The sequence below is a fragment of the Psammomys obesus genome, unplaced genomic scaffold (genome assembly GCF_907164565.1).
Source record: "Psammomys obesus unplaced genomic scaffold, mPsaObe1.curated_primary_1811, whole genome shotgun sequence".
Classification (NCBI taxonomy): domain Eukaryota; kingdom Metazoa; phylum Chordata; class Mammalia; order Rodentia; family Muridae; genus Psammomys; species Psammomys obesus.
The window spans coordinates 738,681-759,177 of NW_026594240.1; the positions used below are offsets into that span (position 1 = coordinate 738,681).

Here is a 20,497-nt window from a genome sequence, read left to right on the forward strand (position 1 = left end):
GAGTTACGGGCTACAGCAGCCTACCTAAACCGACAGTGACGATGGTGAGGGAGTTACGGGCTACAGCAGCCTACCTAAACCGACAGTGACGATGGTGAGAGAGTTACGGGCTACAGCAGCCTACCTAAACCGACAGTGATCCCCATACGGAGGGAGTGCTAAGTGGTGAGGGAGCTCTACTAAGGCTAGTCTCTACAGCTGCTCCAACAGAGACACATGAAACCACTTCCAGGGAGCGGGTTGTTCTGTTTTGGGTGATGGTGTCTCATGTAGCCCAAGCTGTCCTCAAACTCTCCATCTTGCTACTGCCTCCCAAGAACTCTAATTACAGTTACGTATCACCCATGCCTGCGTTTGGTGTGTCTTTGAATGCTTGATGAATGCCTGAGTCATCTTTCAACTGGGTTCAAATACTGCTGCCTCAGTAAATACTTCCTTGTTAGCCCCAGAAAGCTGTCTTGTCCTCTGTGCTTTCAGGGCGCACATTCATTTATTCATCCACACTTCCTCAGCCTCACTCCCTTGTGAGGGCACTGCGGCATAGAGCAGAGGCTCCCAGTCCAGGGCCCCTGACTGGCTATCTCTCCTTTCCTCATTCACAGGTTCACAGTGAGCCAACGAGTGTGAGAGGCAGCACAGTGTCCTGTCTTGTGCAAGTATGTGTATAAGGTGGATGTCGCCACGTGGTAACGAGATAACTGCTGTAAGGAGTAAGTGGTTCTCGGGGAACTGCCAGCCAGGGTCAGTGTGCAGGCTGAGTAGAGGCCTGACTGACTGCACACTGAGGCGCACGCAGCCCTTACCCTTTTCAGCTCACGAGGAGGATCTGAAGTAGCTGGCCTCGGCAGCCTGCCTTCCTTTGCTTGTGCACCCCTGAAGTCTCCAGTGGAGCATCAGCTCCTCCGTGTGGCATGTACGCTTTGCACCCTCCACTGGGCTGCACGGCTTGAATATTGCTTTTACCAAGAGTGTGGGAAATGCTCCTCACACTTCTCTGTCTCCTTCCAATGACACTGTCCCACACCCCCACACAGCCTCTTTCACTGTCTGTGTGTGAGGCAGGTCTCATCACACATCCCTGGGTGGCCTGAAACTCATGAATGGACCTGCAGTAGTCCATCCTCTTCTGTCTCCTGAGTGTGCGCTTCTAATGCCAGCACTCTGGAGGCAGGGCAGAGGCAGGCAGATCTGGGAGTTCAAGGCCAGCCTACATGGAAAGTTCCAGGACAGCCAAGGCTACATGTTCATTCATGAACCGTGCATATGCTTGGTGCTGAGGCAGCCAGAAGAGGACATCGGGCAGTTATAGGCAGCTGCCACTGGAGTGCTAAAAACGGAACACAGGTCCTCTGCAAGAGCAGTTCTTTTGCGCACTGAGCAACCTCTCTAGGCCCCAGCTATACTATTTTTTGTTTTTACACTTACTATAAACCACATCTTTCATTTATTTCTTTTACTTGTCTTACCTACTGAAGTACAAGCTCCTCCCCTAACCTGCCTGGTTCCTGTTATACCAGCATATGCCTGGCATACAGCAGGAACTCAGTACCCACTGAACAAATCAAGATACCCTGAAGTACACATTAAAATTTAAATAAATGATTCAATAAAGATCCTTAACATTTTTCTCAGAATACATCTCTGAAATGATAAAGACAACTAGTGAAAAAAACTATTTCCTAAATCTAATATTTCTGTGCATTTACTTAATCTGTACAGGAAAACTAGCAACTATTAGTTTTGATTATCCATAACAAATTCACTGTAGTACTTATTTTATAGCAGTGATCGTGCTGAGCACTATCCTGTGGAAATCCCTGGCTACAAACTGAAACCAAGACTGGCCTATCATTAGAAACATGAAATCTGCCCTCAAGTCCCTATTCTTCGATCCCTAAGCACTGTCAGCTGATTATCTTTTCTCCAGGCCAAGAATGTAATCCCAGTACTCTGGGAGGCAGAAGGAGGCAGAAGCAGGCAGAGCTCTGTGAGTTTGAGCCTGGTCTACAAAGTGAGTCCAGGACAGCCAAGGCCACACAGAGAAACCCTGTCTTGAAGAAACAAAACAAAAGAGGAAGAGAGCGATCCCCCCCTTTTTTCACAGGACTGTGCACCAGAAGGAACGGTGCTGCACAAGGCTAAGACGCTCAGGCCTGGTTTTGTGTAGGCTATAACCACTCACCTAGGTAGCCTTGGGTCTTCTTCTGTAGTGCAGTAACTGGGCAGTCCTTATGAGCGAGCAGCAGCTGTTTCAACTGAGCCACCTCATTGCGTAGTAATGTGACTTCATTCTGAAGGGGAAGAAAGAAGAGATTAAGGAAATTCACTAAAAAAAAAAAAAAAAAAAAAAAAAAAAAAAAAAAAAAAGAGCCAGGCACGTAGTGCCACAAGCCTTTAATCCCAGCTGGCCCACAAAATGAAGTTCCAGGGCAGCCAGGACTGTTACACAAAGAAACTCTGTCTGTTACATCAACACACTACAGCAAACCGTGTATCGTAACGGTAACTTTGGAGCTGTTCTAATGGTGAGCACAGGCAGAGCCTGTCTAGATTTTCCTCCCCAAATTGGGACATGATCTGGCACGTCTTCTCAGGGCCAGGACAGTCATAAAGTCAAGAGAAGAAAGTGCCTACAGTGAAAAGCAAGGAAAAGACAAATGGCTGTCCCCAGGGATGAATCTGAGTCCACAAACTAATAATGTAAGATTCTTTGATCAAGAAGAAAGTGCTTCTAGAAATCTGTTTTTGTTGTTTGTTTTGACAATGTCTCACTCTCTAGCCCTGCTGGCCTAGAGTTTTCTATGCAGACCAGACTGGCTTGGAACTCCCAGAGGTTTGTCTGCCTCCATCTCCCAAGTGCTCAGGGTCTCCTCCTGCTACCTGCTGCTAGATGGAGAACTCTCAGCAACTTCTCCAGCACCAAATCTGCCTGTGTACCGCCCCGCTTTCCACCATGATGATAATGAACAGGAGCTCTGAAACCTGTAAGCCGGCACCAATTAAAATGTTTTTCTGGGCTGGAGAGATGGCTCAGCGGTTAAGAGTACTGTCTGCTCTTCCTAAATGGACCTGGGTTCAAGTACCAGCACCCACATGGCAGCTCACAAGTGTCTGTAACTCCTATTCCAGGGGATCGGACCCCCTCATACATGCAGACAAAACACCAGTATACATAAAATAAAAATAAATATTAAAATGTTTTTCTTTGTAATAACTGCCATGCTCTTAATCACAGCATTCAGCGGGCAGATCTCTGTGAGTTCAAGGCCAGTCTTGTTTACAGAGTGAGTTCCAGGCCAGCCAGGGCTACACAGAGAAACCCTGTCTCAAAAAAAAAAAAAAAAAAAAGGGGGGAGTTGCTGTGGTCAAGGTGTCTCTTCACAGAATAGACACCCCAACACTGACCACTGCTTGAGGAAACACTTTTCCGCTGGGTGTTCTCTAACTCCAGTCAGGTTCCCCCAGTGATTTGATGGGTCTATGTCTCTCCTCCTGCCTCTTCTCCATCCCCCGACTGCGGAGCATTCTCAGTTACCCTCCAGGCCCCAAATGTGCTAGTGGCCAACCTGGAAGGACACAGTCTCATTCTCAGTTGATGGGGGGCTCCATTTCTGACTATTACGGGACTCTGTCCACTTCCTGTCACACTTCTGGATCTAACCTAATTAAACAATCCCGTGCTCTGCTCAGCGGCTGCACTGTTTCTGATCCCGCAATCCCAACTGTCACCCAGCAGTACTCACACTCAGCTGAATGTTCTGAGAAGTAAGCTCTTCTGCCTTCTTTTCCAGGGAGGACACCCACAGCTTCCGCTTTTGGCGGCACCGGGAGGCTGCAGCTCGGTTTCGCTCTAAAAACCGTTGCCGACGCTCATCTGGATCTTCATCCACTGTTCGCCGTCGCCGTCCCCCAGTGCTAGGGGTGGGCTGGGCTGGAGAGACCTGTTGCCCAGAAGAAAGAACACTTTCTGGTTTTCTCCCTTCACCCCAGACAGGGTTTCTGTGTTTGGTCCTGGCCATCCTGGAGATGCGCCCGCCCCTGCCTCCCAAGTGCTGGGTTTACAGCTGTGCACTGCCACCACCCTGCTGAGGGACACTTTCTTCTTTCTCTTTTTCTGTTTCATCTTCCAACAGTCTTTCTTTCTAAATAGCCCAGGTGGACCCTGACGTTTGGTCCTTCTGTTTAGGCATCCAGAGTGCTGCGATTCACAGCACGAACTTCGAGCTTTGTCATTTGGCAGAGCAGAGGAGTGCTTGATAGGAAAATAATTTTTTTCTTTCCCAAATCAAACCCAAGTTAGGTAGATTAGTAAGATCTGGTAGAGATCTGGTAATCACATCAAGTCCCATCACCATGTGTGTGCCCTTCTTATCCTGCCTTCCATCTTCTCCCAGTGCCGCCAGTACCAAATACATTTAAGCCACGCTTCTGTTGGAAACATTATTTCAGAAACACAGAAATGAAATTAGGATCACTTGAGGTGTTTTTTTTTTTTTTTTTTTTTTTTTTTTTTGGTGGGGGGGGGTTGGCTGGGAACTGGACCTAGGGTTTGAGCTACAAAGCCAGTATATTTTTGTTGGTTGGCACAGGATGTCCTTGACACATGGACATCCTCCACTCACTGTGGAGTGGAGGATAACCTTAAACTCCTGCTCCTCCTGGCTCTATCCCCCAAATGCTGGAACTTTTGAGACTGTGACTCTTCCTGTCTTATCCTAAGGATAAGCTCTGGATTAGCAGCCTGTGCCATAAGGCCCAGCTACTTGGTCTCTCCCTCCTTTCCTTTGGTTTTAATTTAGACTTATTTCCTGCGTGTGAGTGTTTACTTCGTGTGCTCCGTGTGGGACTAGTGCCCAGAGGTCAGAAGGTGGTATCCAATCTCCTGGAAATGAAGTTAAGGATGGCTGCGAGCCACCATGTAGGTACTGGGAACTGAACTCAGGTCCTCTGCAAGAACGTAACTGCTTCTGATGGCTGAGCCACCTCTCTAGTCTCCTAAGACAGGATCTTATTTCATAGCCCAGTTTAACCCAGAACCCACTCTGGAGTCCAGGCTAGTCTGGAACTGCCCTTAGAACGTCTCCCTCAAGCTCCTGAGCACAGGAACCAGGTAGGAGGCGCTACACCCAGTGCTTTCTGTTTCCTTCTGGCACGGAGTCTCGTAGGCAAGGAAATCAGAGCCAAGGGAGAGTGACGGGGCGCTGTCAGGGAGTCACCAACTTGGACAGTCAATATGTACAATTACATGCTATAACAGGTTTCAGAAAAGGAAAAAATGCCTTTCTTCATTTAACTCCCAGTGAGAGACAAGCTGTTATGGGAGACAGGACTTCATTACACTAGAACTCTGCACGCTCAGCAAGGCTGTTCCGTTTATGTCCCCACCTCTCCCTCTAGGCAGGGTCTCTGTGCAGCTGTGGCCGTCCTGGAACTTTCTAGGTACACCAGGCTAACCTCCAACTCACAGAGACCTACCCGTCTCTGCCTCCCCAGTGCAAGGACTAGAGGCGTGCGCCACCATGTCCACCCATCCAGGGATTCATTCTTCTCTTCTGTATTCACTCTCTCCTGTCTTGTTTAAGAAAAGATCTCACAGACTAGGTCAGCTTCAAACTCAGTGCATAGCTGAGGATGACCTTCGATGCCTGACCTCTTGTATCTACTTTCAGGCCCTGGGAGTCTAGGCATGTATGACATCTGGTTTTATTCTTTTTTATTTATAATTAGTAATTAACTGTCCTTGGCAAAGCTTTCACCGCTGTTGCCTGCAAGCAGAAAAAACATTTTAAATTCTTTGCACACAAGACAGAATGTCCTTGTCCTTGTTTAAAGGTAGCATCTGCTATGGCGGACAGGCTGGCCTCCACCTCTTGCTCCTCCCGCATCAGCCTTGCGCGTACAGGGGTTTGCATCACCCACTTTGTCTTTATTCACCCTTTGAGACAGAGCCTGGCTATGTAGCCTGACTGGCCCCGAGCTGAGGTAATCCTCCTGCCGCAGCCCTCATCTTGATTTTTTTTTGTTTTTGTTTTTTTGTTTTTTTCTTTTTCTTTTTTTTTTTTTTCAAAACAGGCTTTATCTGTGTAACAGAGCCCTGGAAGTCCAAAACTTGTTCTAAAGACCGTCTTGCTTCAAACTCACTGAAATCCACCTGCCTCTGAGTGCTGGGTTAAAGGCATGTACCACCATGACTGGTGTCTTCTATTTCTTAAGTCACATGTGAAACCCTCTGCACGAATGCACTTTGATGATGTACCTACTGTTCTATCAGTTGGCATATGTACAGGGAAGGCAGATCAACGTCACGACAGTGGCCAAAATCAACCAAATGCAGAAAGGTCTACCTTCCTGGGGACAAAACTAACATAAAACAATACCAAAAGTAAATTCTTTTTAAAGTAAAGCCATATATTATTATCATCATCGTATGTGTGTGCATGTGTGTACGCCATGGCCTGTTTGGAGGTCAGAGTGCAAGCTTATGGAGCCAGTCTTCTCCTTCCAGCTTCCTGTGAGGTCAGAAGATGGGCCCCAGGTTATCAGGTTTGGTGCTAAGGATCTCTATTCCCTGACCCATCCTGTTGGCCTCTAAATTACTTTTTTAATTTGAGTATCTGTTAGTAGTTTCCCAATGCTAGTACTCAGTTGCATAAAGACAAGAAGAAGCTACAAAAAAAAAAGGAAAAAACAAAAACAAACAAACAAACAAAAAACCAGGTAATGAGTTTTAGGACAGCTAGGGCTAAGTAATGAGACCCTATCTCAAAAAACACACCAAAAAAAGGAGATCTATGTTAGCTCTGCTCAACTATGTCCTCCAGGAGTATCAGGAATGAAAACAGGATTTTATTTATTTAGACTAGTATTATCTCTTGAAAGAAAAAAATTAGGGATTTTCTTCTTTCTCTCTCTCTCTTTTTTTGAGACAGGGTTTCTCTGTGTAGCCTTGTCTGTCCTATACTCACTTTGTAGACCAGGCTGGTCTCAAACTCACAAGAGATTCGCCTGCCTCTGCCTCCCTGAGTGCTGGGATTACAGGTGTGTGCCACAACACCTGGATAATTAGGGAATTTCTAACTCATATAATTAACTAAAAATCCTGCTTGGATCCTAGTACTAGAGAAGAGACTTTCCTCAGGAAATCCAGCTGGTCATGGCACATGCCTTAAATTTAGTCAAGAGACTAAAGCAGCGGGATTGTGTGTTTGAGGCCTCTCAAAAACAAATGAGAAAAGGGATGAAGAAAGAAAGAAAAGAGCTCAGTAGTGGCTGACAATGTGTTGCAGCATTTCTCCAAGAGGAAAAGCAGCCTGGCTCAGGCGAGGGCCGACGCTTTGCCATCTCCAGTACTGGCTGGCTTTGGGGAGGGAGGGGTTCAGAACGGTGGGAAGCCTTTGCACCCAAGAAAACACAAATTGAAGCTCGTGCTACTGGCCAAGGTTTTAAGGCAGCATATGGCCATGAAATGTCTGGACATGTGGCAGGAGCCAATGAAGCAGGTGGTGACATCAGGAAAAAAAGAGACCAGGCAATGAATGTAACTCTAGAAACCAATCTCAGGTCACTGTCACCTGTCCAGTGAAGACAATTATGAAAACTGACGATGCTCATTTCCTACAGAATCACATTAAAATGAAGACCCGGTTGAGAAGAGATTAGGCAACTAAATGGAACCTCCTCTGGATTTAAAAAATTTTTGATTTTCATTTCTCTTTGATAAAAAGGGACTAGAAGTTTGTGTTTCCATACTTTTTAATGAACCATCTATTTTACTACTATAACATTATATTGTACTAATATTCTTTTCTTTTTTTTTTTTTGGTTATTTGAAACAGGGTTTCTCTGTGTAGCCTGTACAGAGCTGTCCTGGAACTTACTCTGTAGACAAGACCAGGCTGGCTTTGAACTCACAGAGATCCACCTGCCTCTGCCTCTTGAGTGCCAGGATTAAAGGCGTGCGCCACCAATGCCCCGCTAATAGTCTTTTTAAAATTTATGTACATGGGTGTTTTGTCTACATGTACACTTACACAACAGAAGGTACAGAGTCCCAAGGGACTACAGTTATAGACAGTAGTGAGCTGTGATGTTGGTGCTGGGAATGGGACTCAGGACCTCTGGAAGAGCATCCAATGTTCTTAACTGCTGAGCCATCTTTCCAGCCCTACTATCAATATATTCATAAAATGAGCTTTATGTTATAAAATCTAATCAAGTGACTGATAACCTCTTTGTTAAAACTTAAAAGATAAGCAAGAGATACAGAGGTCCCCTCTGCAATAGCTCTGCATAGCTCAGGCTGTTTGCATTTATGTAACACAAAGGTGGACAGGTAAAGAATGGTTTGTTTTGCTGCAGTCAACCTACCAAAAACATCCAGAGTAGCAGGGTGCTCAGAAAGCTAAATTTATTCTTCTATCATTTTATGCTCCTTGAAAAACAGATAGAATATAACAGAAAGAATAAGGGCAACACATCTAGTTCTCTCATCCAAGGGCACAACTGACCTGTGGCTGGGCAGGGGAAGGGGCATCAGGGTGCTGGATGAGGATCTGGTTCTGCTCTGGACGGGCCGTCACCATGGTGCTGGCAGTGCCCACCACCATTCCACAACCTCCATTGATTGAAGACACTTGGTGCGTCAGAGTGGCTTTCAGTCTCTGTGTGGAAAGATTATTTAAAAAGGCACAGGTGAGATTCTGTCAAGGACAGGAAGGATGAACTTTATTTTATCACTGACCTTATAGTTAAAATTCTCACCACAATTTTCTCTTAATGGAGGAACTAAAAGGAATGGCAGAAAGAGGAAGTGCCCACCTGGATCCCTAACATGCCCACTCTTGTTCTCTGGCTCCCATCTGGGGCACAGCCGGGGACTGGGGCTTGTGGCAGCAATAGGCCCCACATGGAAGCACTCTCCTGGAACCTGGCCAGAGATTGGTTACAAAGCTATTCACCACTTGGCCAGCTCTCTGCCCACTCATCCCTCCATCTGTCACCCTGGAACTGAAATGGCAAGTGTTCCATTCCAAACAATCTGTGCTGCTTCTTCCTGTGCCACGGCCTATGCCAGGCTATAGGGGTGGGGACAAGCGTCTTAGGAATCGGGGTCTTTTCCAAGCCCCACAGCAGGATGTTTTTAGCTAGCTATGCACACCTCAGAAAGTTCCTGTGTTCAGTTCGCTTGAAAAATATCTAGATACTACTTCCTTTACAAGGCCAAAATTGCTTCAGGCTGGGATGTACTCACCATCTTGGCTTCTGAAGGCAGGGGGTGGCCAGAGGGAGAAATGCAGCCACTGCTGTTACCTGGGGGGCCCGGTATACCAGGAATGTTGGGCACCATGGACACAGGTCTGGCCAGCTAAATCAAAAGAAGAAGACATGGTAGTACTGTTTTTTTTCCCCCAAATGCAGTGTTTTTGAGACTGGCACCTTAGGGCCTATTCTGTGTAACCTGCCCACAGGACACATAGGAAGAGCCTCGGAAACACCTTCCCTAAGGATTGCCACAAAGTATGAAATCTCATTCTTCAGCCCTTTTCTGCGGGAAAGGCTGGGGGTGTGTAGCTTCAGAAAAGAGGTGAGCAATGGGGAGAAGCTACAGGCCGAGTGAAGTCAACCAGTCAGCAGGTTGGCAGAATCAGCTCCTTGACTACAAGTCAACTGTCCAGATAAGTCTTTGTCCAGAGCGTCCCAGTGTGGCACTGGCAGAGGCTAGTAAAGAGCTGGGCACACGCTCACAACTGCCACAGCCAGCCCACATTTCCCTGGGGGTTCTCTGCTTGTGATCACTCAGGCGGAAGGGGTCAGTATGCCTGCAGGGCTGGCTGCCCCAATCACAAGGCTCACCGAGATGACAGAAGGCATCTGTACTGGAGGCCCTGGCAGCACGGGCATGGTCTGTCCATTAGCAAGATGCATGACGAGAGGGAGGGAGCCAGTAGGAGACCTGCAGAGACATGAAGATAACATCACAGTCACCACCTTTGGTCTTCCTCCTAAAACTAGATAATTTTTTAAGATTTATTTATTTTACGTATATGAGTGCTCTATCTGCATGTACACCTGTGTGCCAGAAGATCCCAGTATAGATGGTCACGAGCCACCATGTGGTTGCTAGGAGTTGAACTCAGGATCTCTGGAAGAGCAGACAGTGGTCATAACCACTGAGCCATCTCTACAGCCCCCAAGAAATATTTTTATATATAGTCTTCTCATTAGGGAAGGTACAGAGCAGCACTGTAAAATTTTGACATCCTCTGGAACATGGGAAAAACAGATGAAGAGAAATGACAATCTGTCTTCTAGGGATGAAACAAAAGTGCCTGAGAACACATTAGCAAGCCTGAGGAGCCTTGGTGGCTTCCTGGTGCTGAGGAAGGGCTCTACTAGTAAGCTACCTTTCCAGCCCCACAGTCTGGCAAGCTCTATACTTTTCAAATTAATTGAATTCAATAGCGGGGACCTAACTCTACCAGTAATTTAGGAAGATTAAACATCTCAACCAGCAAAAGAATGTTTCTTTTTAGGAAATAATCTCAATAACTCATTTTCTTGGGTATGCAAAAATAAATTCCTGGAGCCAGCTTCAGTAGCATATACCTGCAATCCCAGCACTCAGGAGGCAGAGCAGGGTGACGACACTCTGAGGCTAGCCTTGGCTATTTAGAAACACCATGTCTCAAAACAACAACAAATCTGAGAACAACAGCAACAGAACGGTTTCCATTTTTATCAAACAACTTCAAAGTGTCGAAAAAAATTCAGAAGGGCTGCAGAGGTAGCTCTCTATACACTGCAGAAGATCAGTTCGGTTTATAGTGCCCACATGGGGCAGCTCAGAAGCCCAGCCTAGGGATCTGCCAGCACCTCTGGCCACAGAGCTCCTGTCCATATGTGCACGTGCCCACAGGAGGTCACACAGGCACACACAGAATTTAAAAACAGTAAAAATAAATCTTAAAAAAAAAAAAAAAAGGAAATTTAGGTTTCACTGTTTTCCCCTACTCTCTGTACTTACCCCATCTGCCTGTTGGATGGTGGGGCCTGTGTGATGACAGAGGTTGGGGAAGGAAGAGTTGGATGGATCGGATCATAACCTAAGTGGAGGGGCAGGGAGCCAGGACGGACGATGGTGGGTGTAGGGGTGGAGATCACAACAGGTTTTGCAGCAACTTCCTAGGGAAAGGAGACAACAAATCGCCAAATACTTTAAGAACTGTGTATAAGGAAATACCCAATTGGTGATTTTATTGAAAGAGCATTGGCTCCAAATAATCATGCCCCAACTCCATCACAATCATGCACGAATACCTACCCATTCAGTAGGAATGATTTAAGAACATGTCACAGGCGAGATGACAACTGGAAAACCATTTGAAATCTTTGGAGACAGGCTGTACCACACAACACTACAGCATCGTGTGAACTGCGGGGATTGTCCACACTATACATACTCTCATTCTAATGATGCTCAAGTGTCCTATGACCTCCAGTTGAGAAGAAGGAAGGTGTACTGTGAGGAGACAACTGTCACTAACCAAGGTCGACAGAAGCTTACGCAGCTGCCAGACTAAAATAAAACAACGCTTCTCACGTTGACTAGTTGGGATCTTAGGCTGTGGGTGGCCACACAGGCCTTTAAAGCATCTCTAGTGCCTCCAGAACTTAGCTGTCCACAGAAAGGGGACGGAGGGAGGTGGCTAATGATTATGGAGGAGGTAGCTCTGAGAACTTAACAAGATGATGCTCTACCCACAGTAGATGTTACGTCAGCTGCTGTCAGAACAGTCGGGACTGGAAGCCGTCTGTTCAGCGGGTTTCTGAAACTCTGATATCTGGTTTTGATCTACGTGCTCATTACTAGAGATTCTTCACTTTGCGGAAAGTCAGAAAGTCCTAAATTTACACTGCATGTACCACCGAATACATGTATTATACCTCAAAGAAAGCAGTCTTTACAAATAGCCAGGAGTCAGAGAAATCTTGTCTAAAAAAAAAAAAAAAAAAAAAAAAAGTTAAAAACAGCAGCAACCAAAAGCCAATACTCTAGATATATATATGCCTTTATTTATTTCCCTCTGGGAGGATTTTTTCCTAATAGTTAAATGTCTTTTGTACTGGATAGTTTTAGGTCAACTTGACACAAGTTAGAGTTATTTGAAAGGAGGAAACTTCAATTGAGAGAATGCCTCCATAAGATCAGGCTGTAGGCAATCGTGTAGAGCATTTTCTTAATCAGTGATTGATGTGAGGAGGGTCCAGTTCATTGTGGGTGGTTCCACCCCTGGGCCGGTGGTCCTGGGTTCTATGAGAGAGCAGGCTGAGCAAGTCATGAGGAGCAAGCCAGTGAGCAGCACTCTCCATGGGCTCTGCCTCAGCTCCTGCTCCAGGTTCCTGTCCTATGAATTCCTGTCCCGATGGCCCTGATTTTCAACTGTGAGGAGGAATATGAGGCAAATGAAGCCTTTCCTCCCAAGCTGTTGTGGTCATGGTGCTTCATCATCTCGGCAACAGTAGCCCTAAGACTTGTCTAATTAATAATCATATATGATTAATAGTAAACATTAATAGCCGACATTTTCTGCAACATATTAATTACATATCATTATTTCGGCAGTTAATTATTTAACTCACTGTTGTATCAATAAAAGACACAGAACCCTGTTAGATTCTTAATATGCCTATACACTGGGGCTGGGCAGAAAATAAGCCTCTAAGCTATCTTTACCTCCTAGCCCCACACCCCACTCCAACTGCTCTAATAATCCCTAGCTGGACTACTTCCCATTCTAGATCCCATAAGCACTTGCACTTGTTTCTCATCCGGCTCCTTTCCTTCATCACTCATCCTCTCTGTCTAGTCAACAAAGACTTAAATTAATAAAAACAGGATGGAGACCATTTCCAGCACCCAAGAAGACTTTTCTGTGTCCTTTCTTAATTCACACTCTTCATTATGAGAGACACACACTATTCTGTGTATCCTTTCTCCCTTGGTCCCCTTCGTGGGGTGATCTGTGATAGCACTTGCTGTGCTGCGCAGGCTAGTCTCAGATTCTTGAGGCTCAAGCGGTCCTTCCACGCAGCCTCCTGCACAACTGGCCCTGCAGGTGTGCTCCATCACACTCTTCTAAGATCTGCCATCAAATATTTTTGCATCTTCTTGAACCTCCGTAGGTGGAACATATAGTATGTCCTTTTGTGCCTTTTTATTATTACATGTTTCTGTAATTTATGCGTCTTGCCATGTACCCCATCCATCCCTCTGTCCATCCACCCACCTACCATACCCCCCTTTTTGTGGTACTCAGGGTTGAGCCTTACATAAGACAGGCAGGTGCTCTGATGCTAAGCTCCATCCTCGGCCTGGCTCAGCAAATGCACGTGCATCATATTCAGGTGAGGGATCTTAGTGATTGTTGCTGGGAGGGAACCCAACCAAACGCTCTCCCTGAGCTGCCACCAGCCTCTCCCAGCTTATCATTCTAATCTTGGTATATCTGTGATACATATATGTGTGTGTGGCCATGTGCACACCGCAGCACACATATAGAAGTCTGAGGACACCACTGGGTCTGTTCCTCCCCTTCTACCTCATTTTGAGACAGGGGCTCTTGTTTTGCTACTGTGAACACCAAGCTACATAGCCTACAAGGGTATTTTCCCACCTTCGCGTACCTGCTGTCTCATAGTAGGAGAAGTGTGCCTTGGTAGTACATTTACCTGAGTTTTCCGGGGTCTCATGCTTGTACAGAAAGAATTTTTATTTTTATTTTTATTTTTTGAGATAGGGTTTCTCTGTGTAGCCTTGGCTGTCCTGGAACTCACGTGTAGACCAGGCTGGCCTCGAACTCAGAGAGATCAACCTGCCACTGCATTCTAAGTGCTGCAATTAAAGACATGCACCACCACTGCCTGGCCAGATGTTTTTTTTTTTTTATTTTTTATTTTAATGAATAAAATTTCTATGAACATTCTTACTTATTTCAATTGGTATACATACAAACTAATCTCTCATATTCAGAGTTGGAACTGAGATTTATGGATGGCTTAGTATGTGTAATTTATATATGTTGCTTAAGTATTTAAGCAATTCCTTTCAAACTAGGCATAAAGATATGCATGCATAGTTCTAGCACTTTGGAGGCTAGGGCAGGAGGCTGAGTTCAAGTCCAGCCTGGGGAGAGAGGGAGAGAGGAAGGAAGGATGGAAGGAAAGGGGAGAAAGGGGGGAAAAGAACATTCATTCCTTTGAATCCAATCAATCCTCATACCATTTATGATCAAAACTAATGTTTGGGATGATTCCTGACAGAGAATTTTACCTTCTCCTTCAGAGGTGGGGAGCGGGAGCTAGAGGCAGGACTTTCAGGGGGCGATGAGTCCACCTGCACTGGCTCTTCCTCCTTGACTTTGATGTCTGGTGTAGATGGCAGAGACATGTCAAGAGGTCCAGCAGCACCCTGTTAGGATAACAAACAGAGTTCAGGTTTCTGATGCTGGTGAACAGGTGAGGCCATATGTTTCTCAAAGTTCAGCCTTTGGTCAAAGCACTGAACTGCAAGTCCAAAGAAATGTGGACTCATGCTCCATGTGGACACTGGCCAAATCACTGCAGCTTCTGGGGGCTCCTGTTTCCAAGTACCTGCAAGCAGGTACTTACAATGTCTAAAAACACATGAACCAAGTGCCTGTCGATCCCAACCAGCTTTTCTGCTTACTGGAGAGCTGTGAACACTTTCTCTGCCAACCAGAACGCTTGCTTACCCAGTCAGCTAAAGCAGCAGAAACCAGACCAGTGGTTAAAGTGCTACAAACAAGACAGAAAGGATCCTTTCTAGGGAACTCGCAATGATGGGTAAGGCAGTCTGTTTAGGGCAGGAGGCTAGAAACCTCAGGCACAGAGTTTGGGGATAACAAAGAGATCAGTGAAGGAAATCACACCTTGGTCTTAGGGCAGTACTGGAGAAAGCGGAAGTGCCGACCTCTCCTGGCAGAAGTGTGTAGGTGCTCTCTGCAGAGAACAGCTAAGCATCTGAGAGAACAAGCTGCATCATGACAAGAGGCTGGCCTTGCAGGCTCTTCTCTTCCTAAGGCCTAGGCTTCTTGGTGAAAGGGGAGTTTGTTCCTATCGCTTCCTTTGCTTCCCTCCCCAACCCCAGACAGTCTCAACTATGTAGCTTAGGCTGGCCTTGAACTCATCTTTTTGCCTTCATGTCCCAAGTTCTGGGACGGCAGATGCTCACTATCATTTGCTATCTTAACCTCCAGAAGCTGGAGCAGCAAGCTAATTCAGTGTACTAAAGAGGTAGCAAAGATTCCGCTCCATCTCATGAGAGTAAGAAACACCAAAGATTTTATTTCTGCTTCACTTTTTCTATACTGCTAAAATGTCAGAGCCAATCTACCTCGTTCTGAGACCTCCGAAGACAGCACACTGATGGGAAGGGAGGCCTCTAAGAAAAACAAGCGCCCTTTAGAACCCCCCCAGGGCTATCTCCTGCAAAAGCTGTGCTTCAGGAAAGTTTCAGGCTCACTACATACCTGGAGATAAAACTCCACTCTATCTGTGCTTCTCATCAAGGGGAGGTAAGGACCACCACTGGACAGACAGAACACACCAAGGGATACACACTAAGGAAAGGCCTGGCCAATCATGAACTGGTTCCCGGAAGTATCAAGTCAGCTAAAAAATGGCAGCAGGAAAGATAAGGCCGTGAAAGGCAGGAAACAACAACAACAACAAATTTACTCTCTATCTTTATCTTATTAATGTGTGTACATGTGTGATCAAGTGTGCACAATGGTATGCGCAGAAAGAATGAAGGACTTTTTTGTTTTGTTTTTTGAGACAGGGGTTCTCTGTATAGCCCTAGCTGTTTTTTGTAGATCAGGCCTGCTTCTGCCTCCCCCCACTGCTGAGTGCTGCTGGGATTATAGGCATGTGTTCTTACTTAAATGTTTTTATTTTCTGTATGGATGTTTTTTGCTTGCTGCATGCATGTTTGTGTGTCACTAGTGTGCCTGGTGCCCAAGGAGGCCAGAGGGTGTTGGATCCCCTGGAACTGGAGTTACAATTGGGTGTGAGCCACCAACTGGGAATCCAATCCGGGGCCTCTGGAAGAACAGCAGATGCTGTATCCTGCTAAGCCATCTCTCAGGCTCACTTCCACTGTGTGGGTCCCAAGATCAAACTCAGATCATCAGTTTGGTGGGAAGTGTCTCTCCGCCTTGACTGCCCAGGAAGCCCTGTCTCTTGACTCTGTCTACAGAGTTTCATATGCCAGGCATGGTGCATCAATGTAATCCCAGCATGTGGAAGGCTGACACACAAAGGAAAGGAACTTGAGGACAGCTTAGGCTACAAACAGTGCCAGGCCATCTGGGCTGCACAGCCAGAACCTCCCTCACAACAGTAATAACGAAAGGAGGCTGAAGGTCAATGAGATAGCTTAGTGGGTAAAGGCATAAGCTTGATGAGCCAAGGTTAAGTCCCTGAATCCATGATGGAAGGAGAGAACTTACCTGTCCTTACCTCCAGACATAGGCCACGGCATGCATGCCAACACCTGTGTACACATGTACACACACACACACACACACACACACACACACACACACACAAATAAAACAAAATAAATAAAAATTAAGGCAAGAGGATTACCTCAAGTCTGAGACTAGTCTAAGCTCCACAGCAAATTACAGCTAGTCAGACTATTTAAGAAAACTTACTCCACAAACAAACAAAACCCTGAAAATAGAAATGCAAACACATGCTACTGAGTTGTCTTAATTTCTAAAGGGAGTTGGGGCTGAGAGGGCAGCTCAGGAGTAAAGGGCTTTCTGCACAAGCCCAAGGAACAGGTTTTGAATCTCTTCTATGGACACACAGAGGAACACACATACACAAATACACACACGCATGCACACAGACCCGCCCCAATCCAAAACAAAATATGTAGGAGCACTTGAGAAAGCCATCCCAACATCAACAGTGATACTTTATCTTCTACTTTCACAATTTAAGTCGAATGGCAACATCAGTTACAAATATGCTCATTTACTTGCTCTTGTGAAAACGTTTCTTCATGTGTTGAATCCTCACTTATACCAAGCAAATGTGAGGTACACGTTAACATATATATGCCGGTATAAAGATATTGGAATCTTTTTTGAAGTCTGATGCTAAATTTTTTTTTTTTTTTTTAGCTAAAATAAGTATTTCTTTCATGCCCTCGGTGGTTCTCAACCTGTGGGTTGGGACTCCTTTGGGAGGGTCAAATAACCCTTTCACAGGGGTGGCATATCAGATATTTATATTACAATTCCTAACAGTAGCAAAGTTACAGTTATGAAGTGGCCACGAAGATAATTTTGGGGCTCACCACAGCATGAGGAATTGTGTTAAAGGTCACAGCATTAGGAAGGTTCGGAATCACTGCCCTAAGTATTATCAAGTAGCACTAGGAAGCTACTTAAATGTAAAACAACACACACTGAAACAAAAAAGAGAGGAAATTCATCTGTTGGCTGTATAACTGAACAAAAATAACCCAAAGGAGTCTTTAGTTCCAGCACTCAGGAGGCAGACGCAGGCAGATGTCTACAAATCTGAGGCCAGACAGGGCTACATAGCAGTGAAACCCCTTCTCAAAAAGTTAAACAAACAAACAAACAACTGCTTTTAAACTACTTTTAAACTCTTAGTTTAAAAGCAGTGGGCCTTGTTCCTTTGTTTTCTTATGGGGGGTGAGCCCTACATGTGTTAGCACTCTGCCACTGAGCTATTATCTCTAGCACCCTCCTCTCAAAAGTATATTTGGCAAAGAAAAAAATTTTTATGGGCTAGAGAGATGGGTTAATGTTAAGAGTCCTGTTTGCCCTTCCAGAGGTCCTGAGTTCTATTCCCAATCACCACATGGTGGCTTACAACCATCTATAATGAGATCTGATGCCCTCTTCTGGCGTGCAGATGTACATGCAGTCAGACCACTCCTACACATAAAAAATAATAATAATTTTTACCTAATAACATCTGAGGAATTCATACTTTTTCTTGGTTGTTTGAATCAGTGTCTTACTCTGCAGCTCAAGCTGACCTGGAATTTACTATTAAGCCAGTCTGACCTTTAACCTACTGTAATCCTCTGCCTCAACTTTCCAATTCATATTCTTCAAATATGAATTCTTGAATTCTTTGTATTATTATTTACACGTACAACATGTGTATATTAGTGCTACAGGAAGCCAGAGGTGATCTGATACCCTGGTGTGGTTGTGAGCAGCCAGCATGGGTGCTGGGACCTGAAATTGAGTCCTCTATAAGAGCAATATGCACTTTAACCACTGAGCCATCTCTCTAGCTCCCAAGTCATATTCTTTTAATAACTTCTACATATTCACAAGGAAACAAACAGATCCCTGGGGAACAGCCAGAAATGCACCCGAGGATCTGCGTTAAGACCTCAGCACCTGTATGAAAGCCTTTCTTGCTTTTAGATGAGCCCTAAGGTAAGGCAGCTGAGGCCCAGCTAGAGAATGGCTGCTATAGCTGCTGGTCTGTCTGTTCATGGTTCAGGGGTTGCCCACCATTTCTTCTCCCTCCTGCTGTCTCCAGGGTCAGGAGGAAAGTGTGTTCTTGGGGCTCGGAGAGTCTGGCCTGAGTGAAAATTCCATGGGGTTAACTTTGAGAAAGTTATCCAGTCTTGGCTTCCTCGTGGGTAATATGCTGCTCATGGCCATACCTCCCTCACAGGGCTGTTCTGAGGGCAAGCTGGAACTACAGCAAACAGCAGGCAAGGGAGCCATTCAGTATCTTGTCTGGACTGAATGCTCTCCCACAATAAACACTTACCATTCAAAAAAAAAAAAAAAAAAAAAAGACCTCAGCACCCATATGAAAGCCAGTCCATCTTTGTCTGCAGTGCTCAGGTGGGATCAGAGATCCACAGGTCCCAAAGCTCACTGGTGCAAGCCTAACTGAATGAACAGGGTCCAGATTTGGTAAGAGATCCTGCTTCAAAATAAACGGTGGAGAGACAAGGAAGACACACGGTGGTAAATCCCTGGTCTCCACACACAGTACAGACACAGACACATACATACCACACACCACACACAGAGAGACATTAACTAATTAATTAAAATGTATTATTTAAAGCCTCACTGGAGAGCAGGAAGAGGTGAATTCTGCTGGTACATCAGCTAGATCTCTACCTGACATGAGGAGAGGTGTGGTGGCACATCCCAGGCCTCAGGACAATGAAGCAGGGGGATCTCCACGGTCTTGAGGTCAGCCTGGGCTACAGAGTGACACAGAGGCTGTCTCTAATTACTCGCCCATGCCCCTGAAAGACCTGGCTGAGTGACTAGGATTACTGAGTGTTGGCAGACTGTATGGCCCTACTCCCATAAACAGTCATGAAAACTATTTCCAGGCACAATGAAAACAGCTTACATCTTTTTCAGTCACACTTGCCTTCTTTTCATCTTCATCTGAAGCTTTCTTAAATTCATGTTCAAAGGAGCTAGCTAATTCATTGAAGAGCCCCACCTCTTCACAGTTCTTCAGGAATCTAGTTGGAGTAGGCGTTTGATCTGTGGACATAAAAAGAGAAGGAAAATGTGTTTTAGTTATAAGATTGAGAGTCACAGGGATTGTATTTTTATCCTCCTGGAGATGCAGAGTGTGTGTCAGGGTGAAGGGCTTTTTTGGAGTTTCAGCGGGTAGACGGTGGTGCTACCAGGGGAAGCCTGTGTTGTACTGTCTGTAGGGCAGCAGTGGGGAGACAGGACAATGTTTTGCAGGACTATTCACATATCCACTGTCTCTCAGTGCTGGATTTACATCTTTCACCACAATAAAAACACAAACCATTCATGAAAGCAAAGAGTCACGAAAGCTCTAGATCTGAAAATTAAAGCCAGGCTTCCCTTCTAAGTGACCCTGCTGGGCTACAGTGCGTAGACAGAAAGAGACAGTGTCAAAACCTGGCAGAGAACAAGCTGAGCATCAGACTGCTGAGTCTGCTCACTAACACTCCCTAATAAGGAATGGTGGCTCTGTGTCACTGAGCCTCAGGTCTGTTCCTTTCTGAAGCCACTGTAGGCAAAACTAGGGGCTGGGGGAAGAAGACAGCAATGTCACGAGTCAGAAAAGGAAACTACAAACAATAGGGCTTATTCTTAGAGACATGGGCCCAGAGCAGATTCCGGAAACCAGGCTACTTGGTTTAGATTTACTGGTCAAAAATCCCCACAGAGGCTGAGCAAAACCTTTTCTCAACACACTGCCTCTGATCTTTTCCTTTTTTTGGAGAAAAGCCCAGGTTATCCTGGAATTTACAGTCTTCTTGCTGCTCCCTCCGAGTGCTGGGATGACAGCAATGCTCCACAGACTCCACTCTCAGGGAGGTGACACCTCTCCACAGTGTATGGGGGCTTCTCAAGAGACATGCACTGAACTTCAGATCTTAGCTTCTCTCTCTTCCCTG

At 45.6% G+C, this 20,497-nt stretch overlaps 1 protein-coding gene across 4 annotated transcripts in view; it reads right to left on the bottom strand.

The window, feature by feature from the left end:
* The window catches only part of LOC129685003 (cyclic AMP-dependent transcription factor ATF-7), a 78,965-nt gene that overhangs the window by 1,744 nt on the left and 56,724 nt on the right, over positions 1-20,497 (bottom strand). For 3 of the 4 annotated variants that reach the window (XM_055618312.1, XM_055618309.1, XM_055618310.1), the window contains 8 exons: positions 19,483-19,601; positions 14,330-14,467; positions 11,024-11,181; positions 9,853-9,952; positions 9,251-9,364; positions 8,508-8,660; positions 3,744-3,941; positions 2,183-2,291 (listed from right to left, as the gene is read on the bottom strand). In XM_055618312.1, coding sequence (XP_055474287.1) covers positions 2,183-2,291; positions 3,744-3,941; positions 8,508-8,660; positions 9,251-9,364; positions 9,853-9,952; positions 11,024-11,181; positions 14,330-14,467; positions 19,483-19,601 — 1,089 coding nt within the window. The remainder of the gene's footprint in view (positions 1-2,182; positions 2,292-3,743; positions 3,942-8,507; positions 8,661-9,250; positions 9,365-9,852; positions 9,953-11,023; positions 11,182-14,329; positions 14,468-19,482; positions 19,602-20,497) is intronic. The other variant, XM_055618313.1, reaches the window with a different exon arrangement.